At 45.3% G+C, this 24841-nt stretch overlaps 1 protein-coding gene and 1 pseudogene across 1 annotated transcript; one reads left to right on the forward strand and one right to left on the reverse strand.

Annotated features, from left to right (window-relative positions):
* Positions 1-6332: 6332 nt before the first annotated feature.
* Mto1 (mitochondrial tRNA translation optimization 1) lies at positions 6333-24841 on the reverse strand. Its single transcript, XM_048353689.1, has 12 exons — positions 24560-24841; positions 23425-23624; positions 23229-23346; positions 19783-20072; positions 16202-16314; positions 15908-16098; positions 15554-15684; positions 14974-15178; positions 14557-14728; positions 12351-12469; positions 10887-11047; positions 6333-6828 (listed from the first exon to the last, which is right to left on the reverse strand). The coding sequence occupies exons 1-12, from the start codon at positions 24774-24776 to the stop codon at positions 6673-6675; spliced, it is 2073 nt and encodes a 690-aa protein (XP_048209646.1). The 5' UTR covers positions 24777-24841; the 3' UTR covers positions 6333-6672.
* Positions 10120-10238, forward strand: LOC125357797 (annotated as a pseudogene).

The raw sequence follows: 24841 nt of genomic DNA on the forward strand, positions 1-24841 counted from the left end.
TCTTGAACCACAGCGCCACTTTCAGGCTTTTTCTGTTTTATGTGGTGCTGAGGAATAGAACCCAGGGCTTTGTGCAACTAGACAAGCACTCTACTACTAGGCCACATTCCCAGCCCCTGATATTTTCTTTTTTAAAACTGCTATGCTCTGAGCTGTGGCACATGCTTGTAATCCTAGCTACCCTCAGGAGGCTGAGGTCTGAAGACCACAAAAGCCAGCATGCTTCAAAAGTGCCCTGTTGGGGCTGGGAATGTGGCCTAGTGTTGAGCTTGCATAGCATGCATGAAGTGTCCTGGGTTTGATTCCTCAGCATCACATATACAAGAAAAGTCAGAAGTGGCTCTGTGGCCCAGGTGGATAGAGTGGTAGCCTTGAGCGAAAAAAGCCAGGGACAGTGCTCAGGCCCTGAGTTCAAGCCCCACCAGGACTGGCAAAAAAAAGTCACAGACCTCCCTGGCCAGGCTGGCTTTGAACTATGATCCTCACATCTCAGCCTCCTGAGTAACTAGGAGTATAGGTGTGAGCCACTGTTGCCCAGCTCATAGTTTTTTTTTTTTGGCCAGTCCTGGGCCTTGGACTCAGGGCCTGAGCACTGTCTCTGGCTTCTTTTTGCTCAAGGGTAGCACTCGGCCACTTGAGCCACAGCACCACTTCCAGCTTTTTCTATATATGTGGTGCTGAGAAATCAAATCCTGGCCTTCACATGTATGAGGCAAGCACTCTACCACTAGGCCACATTCCCAGCCCTGCCTTTGGGTTGTTGGTTTGTTTTGCCAGTCTTGGGCCTTGGACTCAGGGCCTGAGCACTGTCTCTGGCTTCTCTTTGCTCAAGGTGAGCACTCTGCCACTTGAGCCACAGCGCTACTTCTGGCCTTCTCTATATAGATGGTGCTGGGGAATTGACCCCAGGGCTTCATGTATACGAGAGGCGAGCACTCTACCACTAGGCCATATTCCCAGCCCCCATAGCTCTATTTTCATATACACTTATAAAATACTTATACAATTACCTTCTCTGCTGGTACTTACCCCTCAGTATCATGTTTTGGTTTCTTCATTTGTGTCACTATATTGTACAAAGAGGTTTCACCATAGTAATTCATATGCGTACACATTTAGATTAACCTCGTCTACTGCTCTCTAATCTTCCTATGAGTACCAGATTGGCCTCCAATTTCCCATCCTCTGTCAGCTGAGATATTCACCACCATGCCAGGCTAAAACCACATCTCCATTCCCACTGTGCCCCCTGCTGGAGACTGAACCCACATTCTCAGGGCTTGTCATTCCCAGTGAGGGACACTTTTCTTTTAGTTTAGGGCATATGAGTAAAGCTGCTGTTTAAATAATTTGTGATAGGATTGTGTGTTGCATATTTTTTTTACTTGTGTGGCTACACATTATTAGGATTGGTGGGTTGTGTGGCAAGTGTATACATTTATAAGAAACTGCCAACTTTTCCTCAAAGGGGGCCAAACCTTTTAGTAGTGTGTGTGTGTGTGTGTGTGTGTGTGTGTATCGGCCCTCGGGCTTGAACTGAGAAACTGAACTTTGATGCTTAAGGCTAGTGCTCTACCACTGGAATCATACCTCCACTCTGGCTTTCTGGTGGCTAACTGGAGATAAGAGTCTCAGAGACTTTCCTGCCTGATCTGGCTTTGAACTACAATCCTCAGATCTCAGCCTCATTTTGTTTTAAATAAAAGAGGTACTTGGCACCAGTGGCTTGTGCCTATAATGCTAGCTACCCAGGGGGCTGCGATCTTTGGATTGTGGTTCAAAGCCAGCCCAGGCAGGAAAGCCCTTGAGATTCTATCTCCAATTAACCAGCAAAAAGCTGGAAGCAAAGCTGTGGCTCAAGTAGTACAGTACCAGCCTTGAGTGAAAAAGCCAAGCAAGAGTGTAAATTCCTGAGTTCAAGCCCTAGGACTTAGGACTGGGGGAAAAAAACAACAAAAAACAAGTATGAGCCCATTCCTCTCTTTGTGTCCTCCCCTACCTTTTTTTTGTTGTTGCCAGTCCTGGGCCTTGACACAGGGCCTGAGCACCCTTTTGCTCAAGGCTAGCGCTAACTCTGCCACCTGAGCCACAGCGCCACTTCTGGTTTTTGAGTGGCTAATTGGAGTTAAGAGTCTCATGGGGACTTTTCTGTCCAGACTGGCTTTGGACTGCGATCTTCAGATCTCAGCGTGAGCTACCAGCGCCCGGCTCTTTAAAACATTTTCAACAAGCTTAATTATTCTATTTTCGTATATGCAAATGGAATTTTTCAAAACATGCACTACTTTTTAGTGGTGCTGGGATGGGATGTGAATTCAGCACCTCATGTTTGGTAGACAGGCACTCTACTACTTGAGCCATGATAGGAATTAAAAATTTGGTCACAGAAAAGCTATGGTTACTTCCATATATATTGAAGCTCAAAGATAGCAAAGTATCTAAAAAAACAACCCCCCCCCCAACAACCCAATCGGTAATCAAATTCAAGTTCTTGTCCAGAAAGGAACAGCATATTCAAAGCCAGGAGAGCTTGGTTCAGCCCAGCTCACAGCAAGCCCGACCCCGTCCCTCCTTCAATGGCTTGGCACGTGCACCTTTGGCGGTTTGCGCGCTTTTTTTGTAATGTTGCTGTTTCTGCTGAATTGGATGTCAGTGCTAGGCTCTTCCCACTGCTTAGCAGTGAGGCCTGCAGTGAGAGGAAATCACAAGTGCGGCAAACGAGTGGAAGCTGCCTAATGCCGGGAAATTGGGGGACGTTTTTGGAAGTGACTAGATTGAGTAAGATCACTTGAGCTGCCGGGCTAGTTGTGCCCGAAAGTCAGCTATTTGGATTGTTTTTGCCAGTCCTGAGGCCTGGGATTCAGGGCCTGGGTATTGTCCCTGAGCTTTTGCTAGATCTAGGCTAGCACTCTACCTCTGGAGCCACAGCGCCACTTCCGGCTTTTTCTGTTTATATCGTGCTGAGGAATGGAACCCAGGGCTTCATGCATGCTAGGCGAACACTCTACCTGCTAAGCCAATTCCCAGCCCTATTCTAATACATCTTAAGTGATGGAATTTAACATTTAAAAGTTAACACTTAAAACGGGGGGTTTTAAAGATTCACTGTTTTTTCCCTCTTGTGCCAGTCCTAGGTTTGAACTCAGGGCCTGGGTGTTCTCCCTTAGCTTTTTGCTCAAGGCTGGTGATTCACCACTTTTTTTTGGGGGGGGGGGGGCAGTCGTGGGCCTTGGACTCAGGGCCTGAGCCCTGTCCCTGGCTTCTTTTTTGCTCAAGGCTAGCACTCTGCCACTTAAGCCACAGCGTCGCTTCTGGCCATTTTCTATATATGTGGTGCTGAGAAGTCAAACCCAGGGCTTCATGTATACGAGGCAAGCACTCTTGCCACTAGGCCATATTCCCAGCTCCAGTGCTTCACCATTTGAGGCATGCTTCCACTTCTTGCTTTTTGCTCTTTAATTGGCTGAGTCTCATGGACTTTCCTGCCTGGGCTGGCTTTGAACCAAGATCCTCCCATCTCAGCCTCCTGCGTGGCTAGGAGTGGGAGCCGTTGCTGAGTGCTGGCTCTTTGTCCCCGGGTGGTGGGGCGTCAGTGCCGGGCCCTGGCACGGGCTCTGCCACGGTGTCCGGCAGAGCTCAGTGATTTCCACTCAACACTTCGGCCAGACCCTTCCAGTTCTCTTGGAAGACCGGTGTCACCAGGCTGGAACTCAGGTTGTCCAAACTGCTCAAAACATTTTGGGACTTTTTTTTTGGCCAGTACTAGGGCTTGAACTCAGGGCCTTACATTCTTGTTTTTTGTTTTTTCACTCAAGGCAGGTGCTCTACCACTTGAGCCACAGCTCCACTGCTGGCCTTTTTGCTGGTTAACTAGAGATAGTTTCATGGACTTTCCTGCCCAGGATTGGCTTCAAACCAGGATCCTCAGATCTGAGCTTCCAGAGTTGCTAGGATTACAAGAATGAGCCACCAGTGCCCAGCAAGTTTTTATGTAACACTTGATATCCCACCCCTACCTAATTCACTGCTTCTGTTTCCGTATTTAATAGAAAAATGGAAGTTTTTTAAAAATAGTAATTATCAGGGTTGGAGGCGTGGCTCGGTTGGTAGGGAGCCAGCCAATGAGCAAAGCATCAGGTACTGAGTTTTGAGTCCCGGTCTTGCAACAACAAAAATAGTAATTACCTTATGAGTTAAATAGGCAATATCAAATATCCTTTCTCCACATGGTTATTTCCTCTCATCTACCTGTCAGCTTACATCAGACAAAATATTTCATTGTTACATATGTCCACATATATTCACAATATATTCTAAGCAAGCTCACGGTCTCTTAGCACTCTCCTTCCCCCCTGTATTTCTATGTCTATACATACTTTTAGGCTGTCAAGTTTTGACACTCAGAGCAATAGCAATGGTGACTTCTGATGTCTGTATTTTATAGGGTTTTTATTAATGTTCAAAGGTGATTACTGATGAGGATTTCTTGAATATGCACACATTTGAGAAATCAATTTTCACTCTATATATATATTGGAAAATATATATTCTTGTAATTAATATTATTTCTGTAGTAAGATTTTGTTTTTGTTGTTGGTCATGGGGCTTGAACTTAGGGCCAGGACGCTGTCCCTGAGCTCTTCAGCTCAAGGCTAGTGCTCTACTACTTAAGCCACAGTGCCACTTTCAGTTTTCTGGTGGTTGATTGGAGATAAGAGTCTCACCGACTTTCCTGCCTGGGCCGGCTTTGAACCATGATCCTCAGGTATCAGCCACCTGAGTAGCTAGGGATTACAGGTGTGAGCCACTGGCACCCAACTATAATAAGAATTCCATCCAGAAGTAGCTATAATAATTAAAAGCCACTACTTTTTTTTTTTTTTTGCCAGTCATGGGGTTTGAACTCAGGGCCTGGGCACTGTCCCTGAGCTTCTTTTTTGTTCAAAGCTAGTACTCTACCAACCTGACCCATAGTACCACTTCCGGCCTTTTCTGTTTATGTGGTACTGAGGAACTGAATCCGGGTCTTAATGCATGCTAGGCAAGCACTCTACCACCAAGCCACATTCCCAGCCATGTCACTATCTTTTGAAATGACTAAATCAAGGATCAAGGATTCATCATTGCTAAATGACCCAAGATTACAAATACTGTCTACTTGCTACTGACTGACCTGACTCACTGTTGAAAAGACTAAAATTGCATGGAACCTGGCCGCACAGTGGCTCACTCCAGAGGCTGAGATCTGGGGTCACAGTGTGAAGCCAGCCCAGGCAGGAAAGTCCATGACTCTTATCTCCAATGAATAAGCAGACAGGTGGAATTGGAGATGTGGCTCAAGTGGTGGAGCACTAGCCTAGATTAGGAAAAGCTAAGGGACAGAGCCCAGACCCTGAATTCAAGACCCAGCACCAAAAAATAAAACCAGATAGAAAACTCAACTCCATCCAACTGGCCACATGGCACTGTAACAAGATACTTGGAGCCTGGCGCTCATGAGCAGGCTTCACATAGCAGTCTGGGGCCAAAGCGACTCTGGAGCCCTTGAACCTCTCCCAAGCACCTGTTTGGCCCAGTCTCCCTGGGCTGACAGATGCCACTCCAGGGCAGGCAGGGCTCCCTAGCCCGGATGGCCGCGCCAGCTCCCTGTCTACCCCGAAAGGCACTGTGTGAGGAGCCAGCAAAGGGGCCAGCTGCCCCACCCACCCAGGCTCTCAGCTCCGACCCAAACCTAGACATGCCACTCACGGGGCACTGGATCCTGCCTTCAGAGTAAGTCACGGCCAAGGCTATTTCAGAAGAAAATACCTTTATTGTATGATAGAGAATAACTACCTTTATTTTCGCTTAACTAGGTTATCAAGTTTCAACATTGTGGATGTGAGAAACAGTAGTGATTTCTAATCTATCTCACAGAACTTGAGTAAGTACAGGAATCTTAATCCATTTGCACCATCCCTATCACATTCTGAAACCAGAAATTACCTGAATGACTCATGATATTACAGTGTCAATTTTCAGCCTTAATAACATCAAACTTTAACAGTTTCTTAATCTATATAACCAGGTAAAAATTTCTTTCCGAACAGACTACACCTAGATAAGCCTGTAAGCAAATCACTTCCGTGAGTAGGCAAATCTATTCATTGAGATTGTTTAGGGTTTTGTTTGTTTGCTTGCTTTGGTCTTTCCTTTTTTTTCTCTTCTTTTTTTTTGTGCCAGTCCTGGGGCTTGGACTCAGGGCCTGGATATTCACTGTCTCTGAGCTTCTTTTTCTCAAGGCTAGCACTCTAACACTTGAGCCACAGTGCCACCTCTGGCTTTTTCTGGGTAGTTTATTGGAGATAAGAGTCTCACAGACATTGTTGTCTGGGCTGGTTTTGAACCATGATTCTCAGATTTCAGCCTCCTGAGTAGCTAGAATTACAAGTGTGAGTAACCAGTGCCCAGCACTACTATCTTTCTTTGATGAATGTTGTATGAAGGTATACAGCTGGGCCACTGAGTTAGAGTTCCCAAGGAAAAGAGTAAAAATGGTTCATAGCTATTTTCTCAGTCACACTAAGAAGCACAATTACATTCTTTGTCGTCCTCTGCATGACAAAGCCCTGCTAACCTCATCCAGCTGTTTCCATAGGAGTTCAATGGTTCTAATCTTTCACGAGGTGAAAGCTAGAGCTCCTGAAGCGTGTGTGCAGCAGGTGGGCACGGCTGGGCGGGGGGCGGCTCGCGCTTGGCGGCTCGCCTCTGCTGAGCTGTCTTCACGAATCTGAGCAGGTTGACAATGGCAGCAGGTGTCACTCCAGGTATACGACTAGCAGCCCCGATCTAAGGGATTAAAGCACAGGAGAAAGGAGCAAGCCATGTCAAATCACTCCCATTCTCCAACTCTCAGCAACCTTAGCGTGTAGCTTATAAATTAATCCTAGGAGCCAGGCACCGGTGACTCACGCCAGTAATCCTAGCTACTCGAGGCTGAGATCTGAGGAGCACGGTTCAAAGCTGGCCCCAGAAGGAAAGTCCTTGAGACTCTTAACTCCAATTAACCACAAGAAAACCGGATGGGGCACTGTGGCTTAAGTGGCAGAGCCCTGGCCTTGAGCTGAAGAGCTCAGGGACAGAGACCAGGCCCCGAGTTCAAGCCCCATGACCGACAAAAAAACCCAAAATATAAATTAATCCTGTGTTAAAATACTTAGGTTTGGGGATTGGGGTCTGGTCTTCTGGTCTGGCATCAGCCTCCCACGTAGCTACACACATACACTGCCACACCAAGATTACATATTTTAAAATCATTATCTTTTTCCTTCTCTTTTTTTTGTGCTGGGTCATGAACTCAGGGTCTGGGTGCTGTCCCTTAACTTTTTCACTCAAAGCTGGCCCGTGTGTTTGTGTGTGTGTATGCATGCACACGCACTGCTCCTAAGGCTTGAACTCAAGGCTGTCTGAGCTTCTTTTGATCAAGGCTAGTGCTCTACCACTTGAGCTACACAGCTCGGCTTCTGGCTTTTTTGGTAGCTTACTGTAGATAAGACTCTCACAGACTTTCCTGCCTGGGCTGACTTCGAACTGCCATCCTCAGATCCCAGCTTCCTAAGTAGCTAGGATTACAGACGTGTGACACCAGCACCCAAAATGGGTGGCACTTGAGTGGAGCCACAGCTCCGTCAGCTTTGCGGGTGACTTGCAGATAAGGGCATCCCACAGAATTTCCTGCCTGGCTGGCTGTGACCCGTGGTCCTCAGACCTCAGCCTCTTCAATAGTTGGAGTTACAGTTGTGAGGCACAAGCTTCGCGTGGCTTTCTTGCTCCTGGCTGGAGCACGACCACTTCAGGAATGACTGAGACTCGTAATTTGCTGGCTAACTGGAGACGGTGTGTTTTTCTACCCAAACTTTAATCCAAAGATCTCAGTGTCCTGAGTAACTAACTTATAGTTATTGGTGCCCAGCTTTTTTTTTTGTTTGAAGACAGGATATCACTATGTAGACCAGGATGGCCTCAAACCTACCAGATAGCCAAGATGGCACTAAACTAGAGATCTTCTTTTGTCTTCACCTCTCTAGTACTGGGATTACAAGTTTGGGTTACTATAGCCATTTAAGTCATAATATTTTAATTTATTTCAAAATAATCTTGCAAGGCCAATAAAGAAAATGTGATTATTATTTACACCTCCAGCTCAGAGAAATTAAAATGATGTCTGAGTGGGCTGGGAATATGGCCTAGTGGCAAGAGTGTTTGCCTCCTATACATGAGGCCCTGGGTTCAATTCCCCAGCAACACATATACAGAAAATGGCCAGAAGTGGCGCTGTGGCTCAGTGGCAGAGTGCTGGCCTTGAGCAAAAAGAAGTCAGGGACAGTGCTCAGGCCCTGAGTCCAAAACAGGAATCCAGAACTGGCCAAAAACAACAACAACAAAAACACGAACAAGGACTGTAGGTGTGGTTCAAATGGTGAAGTACTTACTTACCAAGCACAGGGCTCTGAGTTCATTCAATCTCCAATATAACCCCAAAAGTGTGTGTGTATCTCCACATTTGGAGGTCATGCATTTTGCAATATGGTATAATACTGTAATACTTTGTTTTTTTACATTTTTATTTGTAATGTTTTTCCCTTAAAAAAATTTTTTTTTCCTAGAAAAGAAAAACTATGAGGATTGATATGACAAATTATAGAGTAAGGATGGCAGGGGAGAAAGAAAGAATGGAAGGGTTGGGAATGTGTCCTAGTGGTAGAGTACTATAAAAGGCCCAGTGATGATGAGGCACAGTACCTATTGTTTTAGTCTCTATAATATTTCAGTAGCAGAATATCCATGTATGTGTGTATACATATGTGTATACTTATTATACATATGTATACACCCACATATATATTTAATTATTTTTGGTACTGGGGCCTGAACTGAGGCTCCATGTATCTGCAGGCATGAGCCTCCAGCTCCCAGCTGATAAACCGATTTTAAACACATTAAAATGTGGGAAAATGTACATCTCAGAAGCAATAAGCAAAGAATATCTTTAAACATTTTATAAAAACTTGATACTGGGCTGGGAATATGGCCTAGTGGTAGAGCGCTTGCCTTGCATACATGAAGCCTTGGGTTTGATTCCTCAGCACCACATACACAGAAAAAAAGCTGGAAGTGGCGCTGTGGCTCAAGAGGTAGAGTGCTAGCCTTGATCAAAAGAAAGCCAAGGATGGTGCCTTGGCCCTGAGTTCAAGCCCCAGGACTGGCCAAAACCCCCACAAAACTTGATATTATAGAATATAGTTTTAAAAATGAAGAAAAGTTGCAGCTGGGCTCCTGCTTGTAATTCTAACTACTCAAGAGGCTGAGGTCTGAGGATCAGTTTGAAGCCAGCCTCAGCAGGAAACTCCCCAAAACTCTTATCTCCAATTAACCAGCAAAAAGCTGGAAGTGGACATGTGGCTCCAAGTGGTAGACAGAGCTCCAGCTTTGGGCAAAAAAAGCTCAGGCTCTGAGTTCAAGACGCAGCGACAGCACGCACACACACGCACACGCACACGCACACACACACACACACACACACACACACACACCCCAGAACTCGCTGGCATACCCTGTCACACAATTAGGCCTAAGCACAGGGCCAAGAGTTCAGGTTCCCTTGGCCCCCCTCGCCCCCAAGGCAGCAGTACACAACCCTAGGGAGGAGTCTATGTAGTGACCTTAAAAACACTGTGCTTTATTTCCAGCGAGAATGGTTCAAGTCATGCCCATATTCACACTAGTTTGTACATGGCTAGAGCTAGGAAAGAACAATCCAAACCAATTCTTCATTTCTAGCTACTTATTTTCACTTAGCTTTAATCACTGCTCATGGACACATAGCATCTACTGCACATAAAGAAAATACAGTTTGGGCTGGGGATATAGCCAAGTGGCAAGAGTGCCTGCCGTGTATACATGAAGCCGTGGGTTCGATTCCCCAGCACCATATATACAGAAAATGGCCAGAAGTGGCGCTGTGGCTCAAGTGGCAGAGTGCTAGCCTTGAGCAAGAAGAAGCCAGGGACAGTGCTCAGGCCCTGAGTTCAAGGCCCAGGACTGGCAAAAAAAAAAAAAAAAAAAAAAAAAGAAAATACAGTTTATGGCCATACTACACTGAAAGCACCCAGTCTCATCTGATCTGGGAAGCTAAGCAGGGCCAGGCCTGGTTAGTACTTGGATGGGAGACCGCCTGGGAATACTGGGTGCTGAAGGCTTGCCGGGTGCTGAGTTCAAGCCCCACAGTGCCAAAAAAAAAAAGAAAGAAAGAAAATACACATTTTCCAGACACCAGTGGCTCGTGCCTGTAATCCTACTCAGGAGGTTGAGCTCTGAGGATCTCAGTTCAAAGTCACTTCAGGCAGGAAAGTCTAAGAGACTCTTCTCCACTCAACAACTCAGAAAAAGCTGAAAGTGGACCTGTGGCTCAAGGGATAGAACACTAGCTTTGAGAAAAAGCTCAGGGATAGTGACCAGTTCCAGTTCAAGCCTCAGGACTGACCAGCCCCCCGCCCCCCCAACAATATATGAAGTTAACTTTCTTTTCCTGTTTTGTATAATACTGGGAATTGAACACAGAACCAAGAACATGCTAGGCATACTTGCCACTTGAGCCATACCCCAACCCTTTTTGTTTCTGTGTTTTTTAAGATGAGGTCTTGCCTGGCCTGGCCTTGAGCTCAAAATCCTCATAACTCTTCCTCCCAAATAGCTGGGAGTATAGTTGTGTACAACTATGCCCAGCCATTAAATTTCTCATGATTAAATAAAACATTAGTTATACAGCTACGTGACTCCCAGGTTTAAAATATGATGAAGCACTGGCTCTTTAGAACTTGTTCTTATCCCGCTGCCTGTTTTCTTACTGTTTGTGGACGACTGAGGTGCAGCTTCTCTCGAACTTCATCTGACAAAGACACATCTCTGACAGTCAAATAATCTAGGTCTTCTGGCAGCAAGAGAGCTTCGTCTCGCTGAACTTCCTTTATTTCTTGTAGCTGATAGGACAGTGCTGATTCATAAGTTGCTGGTGAACAAAGTTAGAATTATGTTGATATCCAGGTTATATATACCAGAGATCCACATTTATTTAACACTGAATGAGTTACAAAGAGCTTCTGCATTGCCCTGACTTATGTGACACTCATTTGGCATTGGGTGAATTTGGAAACTGAGGCTATGTATGATAAAGGGAGCACCTTGTTGATTAAACTACAGGGTTCTATCTGGTGGTTTAATGTACATCCTTTATACTTGAAGTATCTAGAAAACTAAAAAGAACTGAATTTGCTTTTCCTGTCAGTGTAAATCTTTTTATTTATTTATTTATTTATTTTTGTGCTTGTCCTGGGCTTGAACTCGGGGTCTCAGCACTGTCTCTGAACTTTTTTGCTCAAGGCTAGAGCTCAACTACTTGAGCCACAGCTCTACTTCTGGATTTTTGGTGGTTAGTTGGAGATAAGAGTCTATAGACAGACAGACACATATACACATGAATATATGTATGTGTGTGTGTACATACAAACCTACTTTAGTATGATTTTGGGAATGGAACCTACAGCTTTGAGCATGCTAGAGAAGCCCTCTCTTCCCTTATTAAGGAAGCTTCTTAGTTGACAACAACATATAATTTAAATAATTTGCCAGATACCCATGACTCACATCTATAATCCTAGCTAAGATTAAAGGTTTTACTTAGAAGTGGAATTAGGAAGAAAATTTGTAATTATTCTGTAATTAAGGCACTTTGTTCCTAACTAAATTAAAAACCTGTCTTAAACTCTAAATGATGGGGCTGGGAATGTGACTTAGCGGTAGCATGCTTGCCTAGCATGCATGAAACCCTGGGTTCAATCCTCAGCACCACATAAACAGAAAAAGGCAGAAGTGGTGTTGTACTCAAATGGTAGAGTGCTAGCCTTGGGCAACAAGAAGCTCAGGGACAGCACCCAGACCCAGAGTTCAACTCCCAGAACTGGCAAGAAAGAAAAAAAAGTCCAGAAAAAAGTTACAGAGGGCTGGGAATGTGGCTTAGTGGTAGAGTGCTTGCCTTGCATTCATGAAGCCCTGGGTTCGATTCCTCAGCACCATATAAAAAGAAAAAGCCGGAAGTGGTGCTGTGGCCCAAGAGCCAGAGCATTGGCCTTGAGCAAAAAGAAGCCAGGCCCCGAGTCCCAAACTCCAGGACAGGAGTGGAGGGTGGGGGAAGGGGGTGGTAGTCTCACAGACTTTTCTGCTTGGGCTGGCTTCAAACTGCAGACTCCTGTGTAGCTAGGATCACAGGCATGAGCCATCGGTGCCCAGCTTTAAGTAGGAAATTGACTCTGTACCTTCTATCTTCAGTCTTTCAGCTAGCTCTCTACATTGCGCGTACTTCCTCAAGGGCTCTGGCACCGCATTGGCTAACAACTCCATGTCCACCTTCTCATACTTCAGAACATCCAACGCTCTGGGAAGACAGCAAAGTTCTGTAACACCACGCCTAGCCATGACATTTCAAACAAGGCCCGTGGAATAACCACATTATTCTAATTCTTTCCAAAGTGAGCAAATATAGCAGATCTGTTGAACACTAGGGTACCAGCAAGTTTCTGTTTGGTGTATCGTTACTGGATGAGAGCTTGAACTCAGCACCTTACTATCCTTAGCTTCACCGCTGAAGGCTGGTGCTCTACCAAGTGAGCTTTCACTTGTGGCACTTGGGTGGTTATTTGTAGATAAGAGGTTCATGCGCTTTCTTCCCCAGGTTGGCTTCCCACTGTGATTCTCAGATCTCAACCTCCCAAGTAGTTAGAATTACAGAAGTAAGCCACCTGTGTCTGGCTCAGGAAGTGTTAATAACTGATTCTGCCCGATTCCTTATTGTTAAAAATAGCAGCTAAGTGGGGCTGGGGATATGGCCTAGTGGTAGAGTGCTTGCCCTGCATACATGAAGCTCTGGGTTCGATTCCTCAGTACTACATATATATATAGAAAAAGCCAGCAGTGGCACTGTGACTCAAGTGGTAGAGTGCTAGCCTTGAGCAAAAAGAAGCCAGGGACAGTGCTCAGGCCCTGAGTCCAAGCCCCAGGACTGGCAAAAAAAAAAAAAAAAAAAAAACATGAAAAAGAAAGAAAAAGAAAAAGAAATAGCAGCTAATGATTACAATTAATCCATCCTCCTCGTTGCACACACTTGTAGAAAACCCTGCTGACAAGGGTTTCATCATACTGTCAAATCACAAGGAACACATTGTTTAGTTAGGCCATGCTATATCCTAGTTGTCCTTTTGCATACAACATTCTTTTTTTTTTTTTTTTGGCCAGTCGTGGGCCTTGGACTCAGGGCCTGAGCACTGTCCCTGGCTTCTTCCCGCTCAAGGCTAGCACTCTGCCACTTGAGCCACAGCGCCACTTCTGGCCGTTTTCTGTATATGTGGTGCTGGGGAATCGAACCTAGGGCCTCGTGTATCCGAGGCAGGCACTCTTGCCACTAGGCTATATCCCCAGCCCTGCATACAACATTCTTTATAGAAAAAAAAGGCCAGTCCTGGGGCTTGAACTCAGGGTTTGAGCACTGTCCCTGGCTTCTTTTTGCTCAAGGCTAGCACTGTTGATGTGGTACTGAGGAATTGGACCCAGGGCTTCATGAACGCTAGACAAGCACTCTACCACTAAGCCACATTCCCAGCTCCTAGTACACTGTTCATCCATATATATATAACTCATTCTAAAGGTTTCTTATTAACTTGTTGATTGATGATTGATTTTGCTGGGGCATCAAGCACACTAAACAAGTACTCTGCTGTTGAGTAATACTGCTAGCCCTATGGTACTTTTTGCTATAATAGCCTAGATAGACCAAGATACCCACCATCTTTATTAGTGATCCATTCTTCACTGAGTTGATTACTTCTATAGTGTGCACTTAATGCTTATAACAATAAATTTCTACTTATTACTACTACTAGCAATAATGGCAATATTATTATTAAAAATCTGTTTGAGGGGCTGGGAATATGGCCTAGTGGTATAGTGTTTGCCTCATATACATGAAACCCTGGGTTCAATTTCTCAGCACCACATATATGAAAAAAGCCAGAAGTGGTGCTGTGGCTCAAGTGGTAGAGTGCTAGCCTTGAGCAAAAAGAAGCCAGGGACAGTGCTCAGGCCCAGAGTTTGGTCCTCAGGACTGGCAAAAAAATAAATAAATAAAAATCTGTTTGAATTGTGCACCAGTATCTCATACCTGTAATGCTAGCTACTCAGGAGGCTGAGATTTGAGAATGGTAGTTTGAAGCCAGCCCAAGCAAGAAAGTATGTGAGACTCTCTCTTCTCCAATTAACCACCAAAACACAGGAAGTGGCGCTGTGGCTCAAGTGGTAGAGTGCTAGCCTTGAGCACAAAAGCTGAGGTCAAGACTCAGGACTAGCGTACGCGCTGTTTAGGAGCACAGGTGTAGCTCACATGGTAGAAGACAAGCAGAGCAAGCAAGCCAAGTGAGAACAAGGCACTGAGTTCAAACTCTAATACCACTAGGGGAAAAAAATGCATACCTGACAGGCAGACTTTTATTTATGCTTATAGAAGCCTGTGGGATCAACATCTTCCATTTGGAGCTGGAAAATTCAATGGATTTCAATACAGAAATACCTTCTTCTAAGGAAGACTTCATCCAAGAAGCTCTTTCATATCGTTGTTGGGACACACAGCCAGCTTCCTTGTACCCTATGGAAGAGAAACAGAACATGATGAGAGAAGTTTGTTGTTTTTTGTTTTTTAAACTGCCCATTTTATTTTTATGATTTATTTAATGACTTCTTTTTTCCAGTTGTTTTGATGTGGTACCAAAGAATTGAACCCAGGGCCTCATGCATGCTGGCATGCACTCTATCACTAAGCTCCGATCCCAGTTCTCCGATGAGAGAAGTTTTAAAGAACAATAAATGAGGTCACAGCACTTGGTAGAGTACCTCGGAATGTGAGCCGGCTGTCGGCATTATCAGGACGCAGTGACAAGCGGAACTCCACGCGGCTGGTGAACATTCGGTATGGCTCACAGGTGCCCTGCGTGGTGAGGTCATCAATCAACACTCCTATGTAGCCTTCTGTCCGACTCATGATGAAGGGTGGCCTGCCCCTGGCCCGCAGACTGGCGTTAATTCCAGCTACCACACCCTAGGAGAGGACTGCGATGTTTACAAAGCCCCTACAAACCGAGTGCAGCTATCTCACCCAGAATACCACTTGGAAAGAACTGTGAGCAGGAAGAGAGCAGGCCATGAGGAACACACCAGAGGTGGTCAGCACAATAGGAACATGGCGTTATGTCTCCTTAGAGATGAGGGTTAGCACTCTACTACTTTAGCCACAGCTTCACTTCTGGCTTTTTGGTAGTTAACTGGAGATAAGGGCCTCACAGACTTTGCTGCATGGGCTGGCTTCAAACCATGATCCTCAGATCTCCGCCTCCTGAGTGGTAAGGATTATAGGAATGAGCCACTGGCGCCTGGCTTCCTTCTGATCTATTGTATCATCTGATTAAGCTCTTACCTGGGCTGCAGCTTCCTCATAACCCGTAGTGCCATTTATCTGTCCAGCAAAGAAGAGTCGTTGAACCAAATGAGTCTCAAGAGAAGATGTGATCTGACGGGGGTCTAAGTAGTCATACTGAACACCATAACCTGACAAAGAGAAACGCATTAAATAAGTAAAAGCAGAGCTGGATTTTTCTTACGGTAGGAGTACAAATAAATATCCATTCAATGAGTATTCTGCAAAAAGAAAGACTATTTTAAATGTACAAACACTGAGTTTCATCTCCTGAGGCTTTAAGCAACAATGAAAGTAGCTCTCAGCTTCTCACTAACACAGTGCTAAGCTGCTCTGAAGGAACAGCTGCTTTACCTGGATGAATCATTTTAGCTTTCTCCAAGCCTCTGATACTTGTGATCATCTTTTCCTGCAACTCAGCTGGCAGTGTCACAGACAAGCCTTGCGGGTAGATAAGGTCAGAATCCATTCCTTCAGGTTCCAGCCAAACCTGATGTACACGGTTTGGAAAGCGTAACACCTTTGATTCAATAGAGGGACAGTATCTAGAAGAGGACATTGGAATACAAGAAATTTAAATGAAGAACAATAACAACAAAAAGATTGACATTATTCCCCAAAGTAACAGCACTGATATATTGTCCTTACCGAGGCCCTCTTGTGGTTTCCTTAACATGACTATTAAGGTGGAGGTTCTCAAGGATAATGGCATCCACGCTGGGGTTGGTGTGGGTCAAATAACAAGGCAACTGATCTTCTGGCTGTTAACACAGCATCCAGATATGGAGTTTGTCTCTATTCCAAATAAAGCCCACATAATATCTAACTACCTTAATAGACATTCAATGTATGCATAATGCCTGGAACTACCTATAAAATAATCTTGCCCCAAATTAAAAACCCAAAAGATGAAGCAATAGTGGTAGAATGCTTGTCTAGCATGCATGAAGCCCTGGGTTTGATTGATTCTTCAGTACCATGTGAACAGAAAAAGCCAGAAGCGGTGCTGTGGCTCAAGTGGTCAAGAGCTACCCTTGGGCAAAAAGAAGCTCAGAGACAGTGCTCATGCCCTGAATTAAAGCCCAGGACTGGGGGAAAAAAATCCCACAAAGTCTATGCAAGCCTCTAGGAAAGAAGGAAGGAGGGAGGGAGGGAGGGGAGGAAGGAAAAAAGGAAGGAAGGAAGGGAGGGAGGAAGGAAGGGAAGAAGAGAGGTAGGGAGGGAGGGAGGAAGGGAGGAAAGGAGGGAGGGAGGGAGGGAGGGTGGGAGGGAGGGAGGGAGGGAAGGAAGGAGGGAAGGAGGAAGCCAGGTGCTGGTGGCTCATGCCTGTAATCCTAGCAACTCAGAAGGCTGAGATCTGAAGGTCGCAGTTCAAAGCCAGCCCAGGCAAGAAAGGCCATTAGACTCTTATCTCCAATTAACTGCTAGAAAACCTCAAGTGGCATTGTGTGGCTTAGTGCTTGTCTAACATGCATGAAGCCCTGAGTTCAACTCCTCAGCACCACATAAATAGCAAAAGGTGAAATGGCACTGTGGCTCAAGTGGCAGAGTGCTAGCTTTGAGCAAAAAGCAGCTCAGGGGGGCTGGGGATATGGCCTAGTGGCAAGAGAGCTTGCCTCGTATACATGAGGCCCTGGGTTCGATTCCCCAGCACCACATATACAGAAAACGGCCAGAAGTGGCGCTGTGGCTCAAGTGGCAGAGTGCTAGCCTTGCACAAAAGGAAGCCAGGGACAGCACCCAGGCCCTGACTTCAAGCCCCACAACTTACACTTACACACACACACACACACACACACAAAACCTCAATCTCTTTCATTTATTAATGTTAATTTTAAAAAGCGGCAAGTAATTATAAAACATAAGCAAGATGATGTGTGTTCTTTTGGGTTTTTTTTGCTAGTCCTGGGCCTTGGGCTCAGGGCCTGAGCACTGTCCCTGGTTTCTTTTCGCTCAAGGCTAGCACTCTGCCACTTGAGCCACAGTGCCACTTCTGGACATTTTCTATATATGTGGCGCTGGGGAATCAAACCCAGGGCTTCACGTATACAAGGCAAGCACTCTTGCCACTAGGCCATATCCCCAGCCCCTTTATTTGGTTTTTGATTCAAATAAAACTATGATTTTTATTTTGTAGTACTAGGGACTGAACACAGATTAAAGACAAGGAAAAATGAGCACCATGTATGAAATGTTAGTAAGAGGGCTGGGAACGTGGTACACATAACAAGCAGCTGCTTATTAACAAGTGTGAGGCCCTGTGCAAACCCTGGTACTATACACACACACACACACACACACACACACACACACACACACACACACACTCCACCCCCATCTAAGAATTGATGTTTTGTTTAGTATGATAATGGTTTCCAAAAAATGCTCTTGACCAGTGGCTCAAGCCTGTAATCCTAGCTGGTTGGGTGGCTGAGATCAAGGGGCCAGCCTAGACACAAAGTGAGAATCTACCTTAAAAATAATTAACACAAAAAGTGGCTGAGAAGCGGCTCAAGTGGTAGAGGGATGGGAATTATTTTAAAACTCAGCAAATAGTAAAATAACAATGTCAAAATGTTACAGGTGCTTGGCACTGGTGGTTCATGCCTGTAATTCTAGCTACTCAATGGGTTGAGATTTGGGGATCACAGTTCGAAGCCAGCCTGGGCAGGAAAGTCCATGAGCCTTTGTTTCCAGTAAGTCACTCAGAAAAAGCTGGAAGTGGTACTGTGGCTCAAGTAGTAGAGTGCTAGCCTTGAGGAAAAGAATCTCAGGGACAGTGCCTAGGCCCTGAGTTCAATTCCCAGGACTGGTACCAGTAAAAACAACAACAAAAAAAAAACAGAAACAAAAAAAGTTACATGTTGAAGTTGAGTGATGATTTCAATGGTTTTTTTATACTATTTAATCACTTTATGTAAGCCTGGACATTCATTCTCTCATCTATCTACCTACCTACCTACCTACCTACCTACCTACCTACCTACCTACCTACCATTTCACTATATAGTCCAAGTTGGCCTTGAATTTTAAAACATGCTCCTTCCTCATCCTCAGAGTAGTGTTGGGATTGCATCCACATGCCATTAGGCCCTCAACCTGAACAATAACAATAAAGTGTAAAAGCATTTTATTATCTCAATCAGAAAGGCTGAGAGTTTAGGACACCCTGGGTTACATATCAAAATGCTGAATCAAACAACAACAAAAACCCAAAAAACTCTAAAAGCATATATACTGTTAGCCCAACAGTCTCCTCTCTCATAGTTTAGCGACACTAGGCCTATTTGGTAGATGATTAGCTGCTACCTCCCTTTACCTTGAGATAGCACTCCTTTGGAGTAGCTACAGCCATACAAGGCAGCAAGACCCCCTAAATCTAGCAGGCCATATAGGTCACCTGAGATGGCACTCCTTTGGGGGAAGCTATAGCCATATGAGGCAACAAGATCTCTCAAACCCCCAAGGCCCTTACGGGTCACCTAACAAAATAGCTGGCACTTCTCAGTTCTTTCTTGTGAGAAGGGGTCTTGTCCATCCCTTTGCTGGCAATAAACCTTCCCTTTGTTTTTGTACCTGGATGTCTGTATGGTTTCCTGGCAAAGTCTAATTTACTCTAATACTAAGTATCATCATAATTTCCATTTTACCATCAAATATACATATACACATTTATGTAAGTTTTTATTTATAGGGAGAAAAACATGGCAAAACATTGACAATAGATGATTTTCAAGGGTTTATAAAAGCTTCTTTTGGTTTGGGAATGTGGCTTAGTGGTGGAGTGCCTGCCTAGCATGTATGAAGCCCTGGGTTTGATTCCTTAGTACCACAGAAACAGAAAAAGCAGGAAGTGGCACTGTGGCTCAAGTGGTAGTGTGCTAGCCTTGAGCAAAAGAAGCTCAGGGACAGTGCCCAGGCCCTGAGTTCAAGCACCAGGACTGGAAAAAAAGAGGGAAAAAAAGCTTATTTTAGAAGTCCTGAAAATTTTCTGGAGATCAAGAGTTTCAAAAGTTTAATTTCAAAAGTTTAATTTCAAGATAGGTAAAGTTATGCAAGCCATGAAATTCAAGGATTTATAGAAAGCCAAATGTGCTAGTAGTAATTGTATACTAAGTGATAGTGAGGTAAAGTAACTTGGTGTCCAAAGGAAAGGGAAAGAAATGGTTTGGTTACCTGGGCTGTAAATAGTGTCCCTGTAAGGCCAGGTTTCCCATGAATTGTCTTACCTTAATCCACACGGTCTCATTGACAAAGCTGAATGGCACGGATGGGTTATCTGGTGTCTGCTTGCTCAGAATGCTAAAGTTAATAGACTGTTTGGCAATTCGGGGTGGAGTCCCAGTCTTCAATCTTCCCATGACAAACCCCAGCTTCTCCAGAGTCTGAGCCAAACCTATAGAAGGCTGATCCCCTAAACGTCCAGCAGGATACGTATCCAACCCAATTACAATCATGCCTCTGAGAAATGTCCCGGTAGTTAGAATCACACTCTCTGCAGAAATTGTGCTTCCATCCACTGGATGACAGGAAAAAACAGAACAACTGTTTTCTTATTGTTACCACAGAATGAGTATTTTACATTAGAATTAAAAAAAAAAACCCAAAACAAAACCTCTGTCCTTCACTGATAAGAAAAACAACCTAAAAATTAATCTGGAACCTAAGCTCCATCCCCTCCCCTTTTTTTTGCCAGTCCTGGGGCTTGAACTCCAGGCATGAGCACTGTCCCTAGCTTCCTTTTGCTCCACTTCCGGCTTTCCCCCCTCACATATGCGATGCCGAGGAATCAAACCCAGGGCTTCATGCTTGCTAGGCAAGCACTCTACCACTAAACCACATTCCCAGCCCACTAAGGCTCTTAATAGCTAGAGAAGTAAAAATTCCAGACCGTAAACTTTATTACAGAGCTACAATAAGAAAAATAGCTTGTCATGCTGAGCGCTGGTGGTGCATGCCTGTAATCCTAGCTGCTCAGGAAGCTGACCTGAGGATCACGGTTCAAAGCCAGCCCAGGCAGGAAACTCCCTGAGACGCTTATCTCCAATTAATCACCAGAATACTGGAAATGGCGCTGTAGCTAAAGGGGCAGAGTGCTAGCCTTGAACTGAAGAGCTCAGGGACAGTGCCCAGGCCCAGAGTTCCAACCCCACAACCAACAAAAAACCCAACAACAACAACAAAAATAGCTTGGCACTGACACAAAAACAGGCCTGAAAACCAATGGGACAGACTGGAAGGTCCAGAAATAAGCACATACATTTACAGACATCTGATATTCGACAAAGAAGCCAAATGTATTTGTGGAGGAAAAGCCTCTTCCATAAATCATAGTGGAAAAACTGACATTCATGTGTAAAAGACTGAAATTAAGACTCATGTCTGTCAGTTTGCACTAATACCAACTCAAAATGGATCAAACACCTCATTGTCAGGCCTGAAACATTAAAAGTACTGCAGGAAGGAGTAGGAGAAATGTTAGAACTTACTGGCATAGTTAGGAACTTTTTTATGAAAAGAGTTCCAGCAGCTCAGTAAATTGGAGAGACAACTGACAAATATACAAGGTGCTAAAGAAACTATCCCCCCATCAATTAACTCAATTAGAAAATGGGCAAAGGAGTTAAATAAAGACTTCACAGAAGTAAGAATGGCCAATAATCAGGGCTGGGAATGCGGCTTAGTGGTTGAGTACTTGCCTAGCATGCACAAAGCCCTTGGTTCGATTCCTCAGTGCCACATAACCAGGAAAAGCCGGAAGTGGCACTGTGACTCAAAAGGTAGAATGCTAGCCTTGAGCAAAAAGAAGACAGGGACAGTGCTCAGGCCCTGAGTCCAAGCCCCAGGACTGGCAAAACAAAACAAACCATAAAAAAACAGAAAGAATGGCCAATAATCATATGAGGAAACCCAACATTCCTGGCCATAAAGGAGATGTAAATCAGAACAACACTGAGATTCCATCTCACCCCAGTTAGATTGGCCAGCATTGAGAATATGAATAATAACAAATGTTGGTGGGGATGTGGGGGGAAAAGGAACCCTATTACACTGGTGGTGGGAATGTAAAGTAGCACAACCACTCTGGAAGATAGTTTGGAGATTTCTCAAAAAATGAAACAGAGGACTGGGAATATGGCCTAGTGGCAAGAGTGCTTGCCTCGTATACATGAAGCCCTGGGTTCAATTCCCCAGCACCACATATATGGAAAATGGCCAGAAGGGGCACTGTGGCTCAGGTGGCAGAGTGCTAGCCTTGAGCGCGAAGAAGCCAGGGATGGTGCTCAGGCCCTGAGTCCAAGGCCCAGGACTGGCCAAAAAAAAAAAAGAAACAGAACACTATGGTGTCCAATGATACCACTCTTGGGCATCTACCAAGGAAATATTACAAATCAGGATATAGTAAAGACACTGGCACATCCACGTTCGGTGTCATATTATTCGTAAGAGCCACATTATGGAAATAGACCAGGTGCCCTACAATCAATGAGTGGATGAAGAACATGTGGTGCGCATACTATTCATCTATCAGAAAGATTAGCATTCTATCATTTACAGGGAAATGGGTGTACCTGGAAAAAATTATGTTAAGTCAGCCTCACAGAAACAGAAATAGCCTATGTTTTCTCTCAGATGTAGAAGTTAGATCTAAAATATAAACATACATAACAACATATGCAGGTTTAAAAAAATGCTAAATATACGTAATGACACGGAACTGCATTCTTAAAAATGGGTACAATGAGCTGGGTGCTCGAGTGGCTCACACCTGTAGTCCGAGCTACTTAGGAAGCTAAGACCTGGAGGATCACAGTGGTGTGAGCCAATGCACTCTTCTTTTTATGGTGGTATTGGGTGAGAGCAGGTGTTCTACCACTGGAGCCATGTTCCCAAATCCTTAAACATACAACTCTTTAAGTAAAAACATACACATTAAGTTGGTAACCATCAGGTTTTTAACTAAGCTGGGAACCACTGGCTCATGCCTGTAATCCTAGCTACTTAGGAGGCTGAGATCTGAAGATCCTAGTTTGAAGCCAGCCTGGGCGGGAAAGCCCTTAGATTCTAACCTCCAATTAACCAGCAAATACCTGGAAGCAGAACCACGGCTCAAGTGTACTAGAGTGCTAGGCTTAAGCAAAAAAAGCTAAGAGACAATAAGACAAAAAAGCTAAGAGACCCAGGCCCTGAATTCAAGACCTAGCATTGACCCCCTCCCCCTGCAAAGCCAATACTGTTACAAAAAAATAGAAATTACAATAGAAAGGCTAAGAGGAAAAGACACATTAGGCAGGCTACAAAGACCTACACTATTTTTTTAATTTAATTTTTTCTTTATTGTCAAAGTGTGATACAGAGGGGTTACAGATTCATATGAAAGGCAGTGAGTACATTTCTTGTTCTACTTGTTACCTCCTCCCTCATTTCCCCCCCTTCCCCTTCTCCCTCTCCCCCCAAGAGGTGTGCAGTTGGTTTACACCAAATGCTACACTAAGTATTGAGGAGCCTAGAATTTGGCAGAGCTTCATGACAGGCAAGAAGAGGAATATGAGTATTTAGTATTCTTTATCTAAGCAACTCCTGGAGTTAGAAAAACATGTACACATCTTTGTTTAAAATAATTTCTCACACAGAGTCCAGCACGAGGTCAATGACACTGTTAAGCAGTACATACCCAAAACAACACCGCGGACACGACATTTCCCAGCATGCTCTGCCTCTGGTTCTGAAAGAATGAGGTCTTCTACAGCTCCTTCCCGGATGGTAAGCAGTGGTGTACTCAGGATTTCTTTCTATCAAAAGAGACTGCCACTGAAACCACGCATTAAGCAACTGCCACCACCTTGCCCATTCTCGCGTCTTATTCTTACCTGCATGTTTTGTTTATAGAGTGTCCTATCAATTTGAGCTCTCAGTCCCCAGACTGCTGGCCCCTTCCGCCGGTTTAATACTTTGTAATGTACACCAGACTGGTCACAGATTCGAGAACACAGGCCATCCAAGGCATCTACTTCCCTCATTAAATGTCCCTTCCCGATGCCACCAAAGGAAGGGTTACAGGACATCTGACCTAAAGAGAATTGATGTCATATAAATGTGTGGACACCTTACAGTAGGGACTAGAATTATCTTACACGAAACAAACAAAAACAAAAACAAAAAAAGCCCAGAAAACTTGAGACATATTAGAAGGAAAAAAAAATCCCACAGTCCCAATGGGATTAAAGAGCTGTCGAGAGCATCCTATAAGACAATACTTGAACTTCCTTTCTGTATCTTTCCATTGGTGCATATTTTCACTGCTTTAGTAGGTAGCCCTTTCCTTTTAAGTATGGACTTAATAACTCGGGAAAGCTTCAAGCACTGTGTGTGTGTGTGTGTGTGTGTGTGTGTGTGTGTGTGCAGTATGTGCGGGTCCTGGGGCTTGAATTTAGGGCCTGCTTCAAGGCTAGCACTCTACCTCGGGAAAGTTTCAAGCTGTGTGTGTGTGTGTGTGTGTGTGTGTGTGTGTGTGTGTGTGTACAGTATGTGCGGGTCCTGGGGCTGGAATTTAGGGCCTGCTTCAAGGCTAGCACTCTACCTCGGGAAAGTTTCAAGCTGTGTGTGTGTGTGTGTGTGTGTGTGTGTGTGTGTGTGTGTGTGTACAGTATGTGCGGGTCCTGGGGCTGGAATTTAGGGCCTGCTTCAAGGCTAGCGCTCTACCACTTGGCCTGTCACAGCTCCACTAGCCGCCTTTCGGTGGTTGGATGGGGATAAGAGTTGTACAGACTTTCCTGCCCGGGCGGGCTGGCTTCGAACCGTGACCCCCAAATCTCAACCTCCTGGGGGGGCGGGGTGAGGATAACAGGTGTGAGGCACGGGGTCGGGCTGGCTTCACTCTCCACCCGAAGGAAGGGAGGTAAACCTCAGAACGAGCAGGCCAGCCCCGGGTATTCTTCAACCCTCAGTTCCGGCAGCCCCGGAGGACGGACTCCCCGGGCCTGGCGTCCCCGCCGCGCTCCTCACCGATGGTGTCCACGCGGTGCGTGACGAGCAGCGTGCGGGAGCCGCACCGCGCGGCGGCGGCCGCCGCCTCGGTCCCCGCATGTCCCCCGCCTATGACCACCACGTCGAAGTGCGGGGGCCCAGGCGCCGCACCGGCGCTGCCGGGCGGGCACGACGACAGGCGTCGTCTGCGGAGAGAAGCCGCGAGCCGGCGGCCGCAGCCGCGGAGGGAGAACATGCGGGGCGAAGGCGCTCAGCCTGACAGGAGGGAAGGCCCGCAGGGCGCCGCCATCTTGCTCTGAC

This window comes from Perognathus longimembris, chromosome 9 (assembly GCF_023159225.1).
Source record: "Perognathus longimembris pacificus isolate PPM17 chromosome 9, ASM2315922v1, whole genome shotgun sequence".
NCBI classification, from domain to species: domain Eukaryota; kingdom Metazoa; phylum Chordata; class Mammalia; order Rodentia; family Heteromyidae; genus Perognathus; species Perognathus longimembris.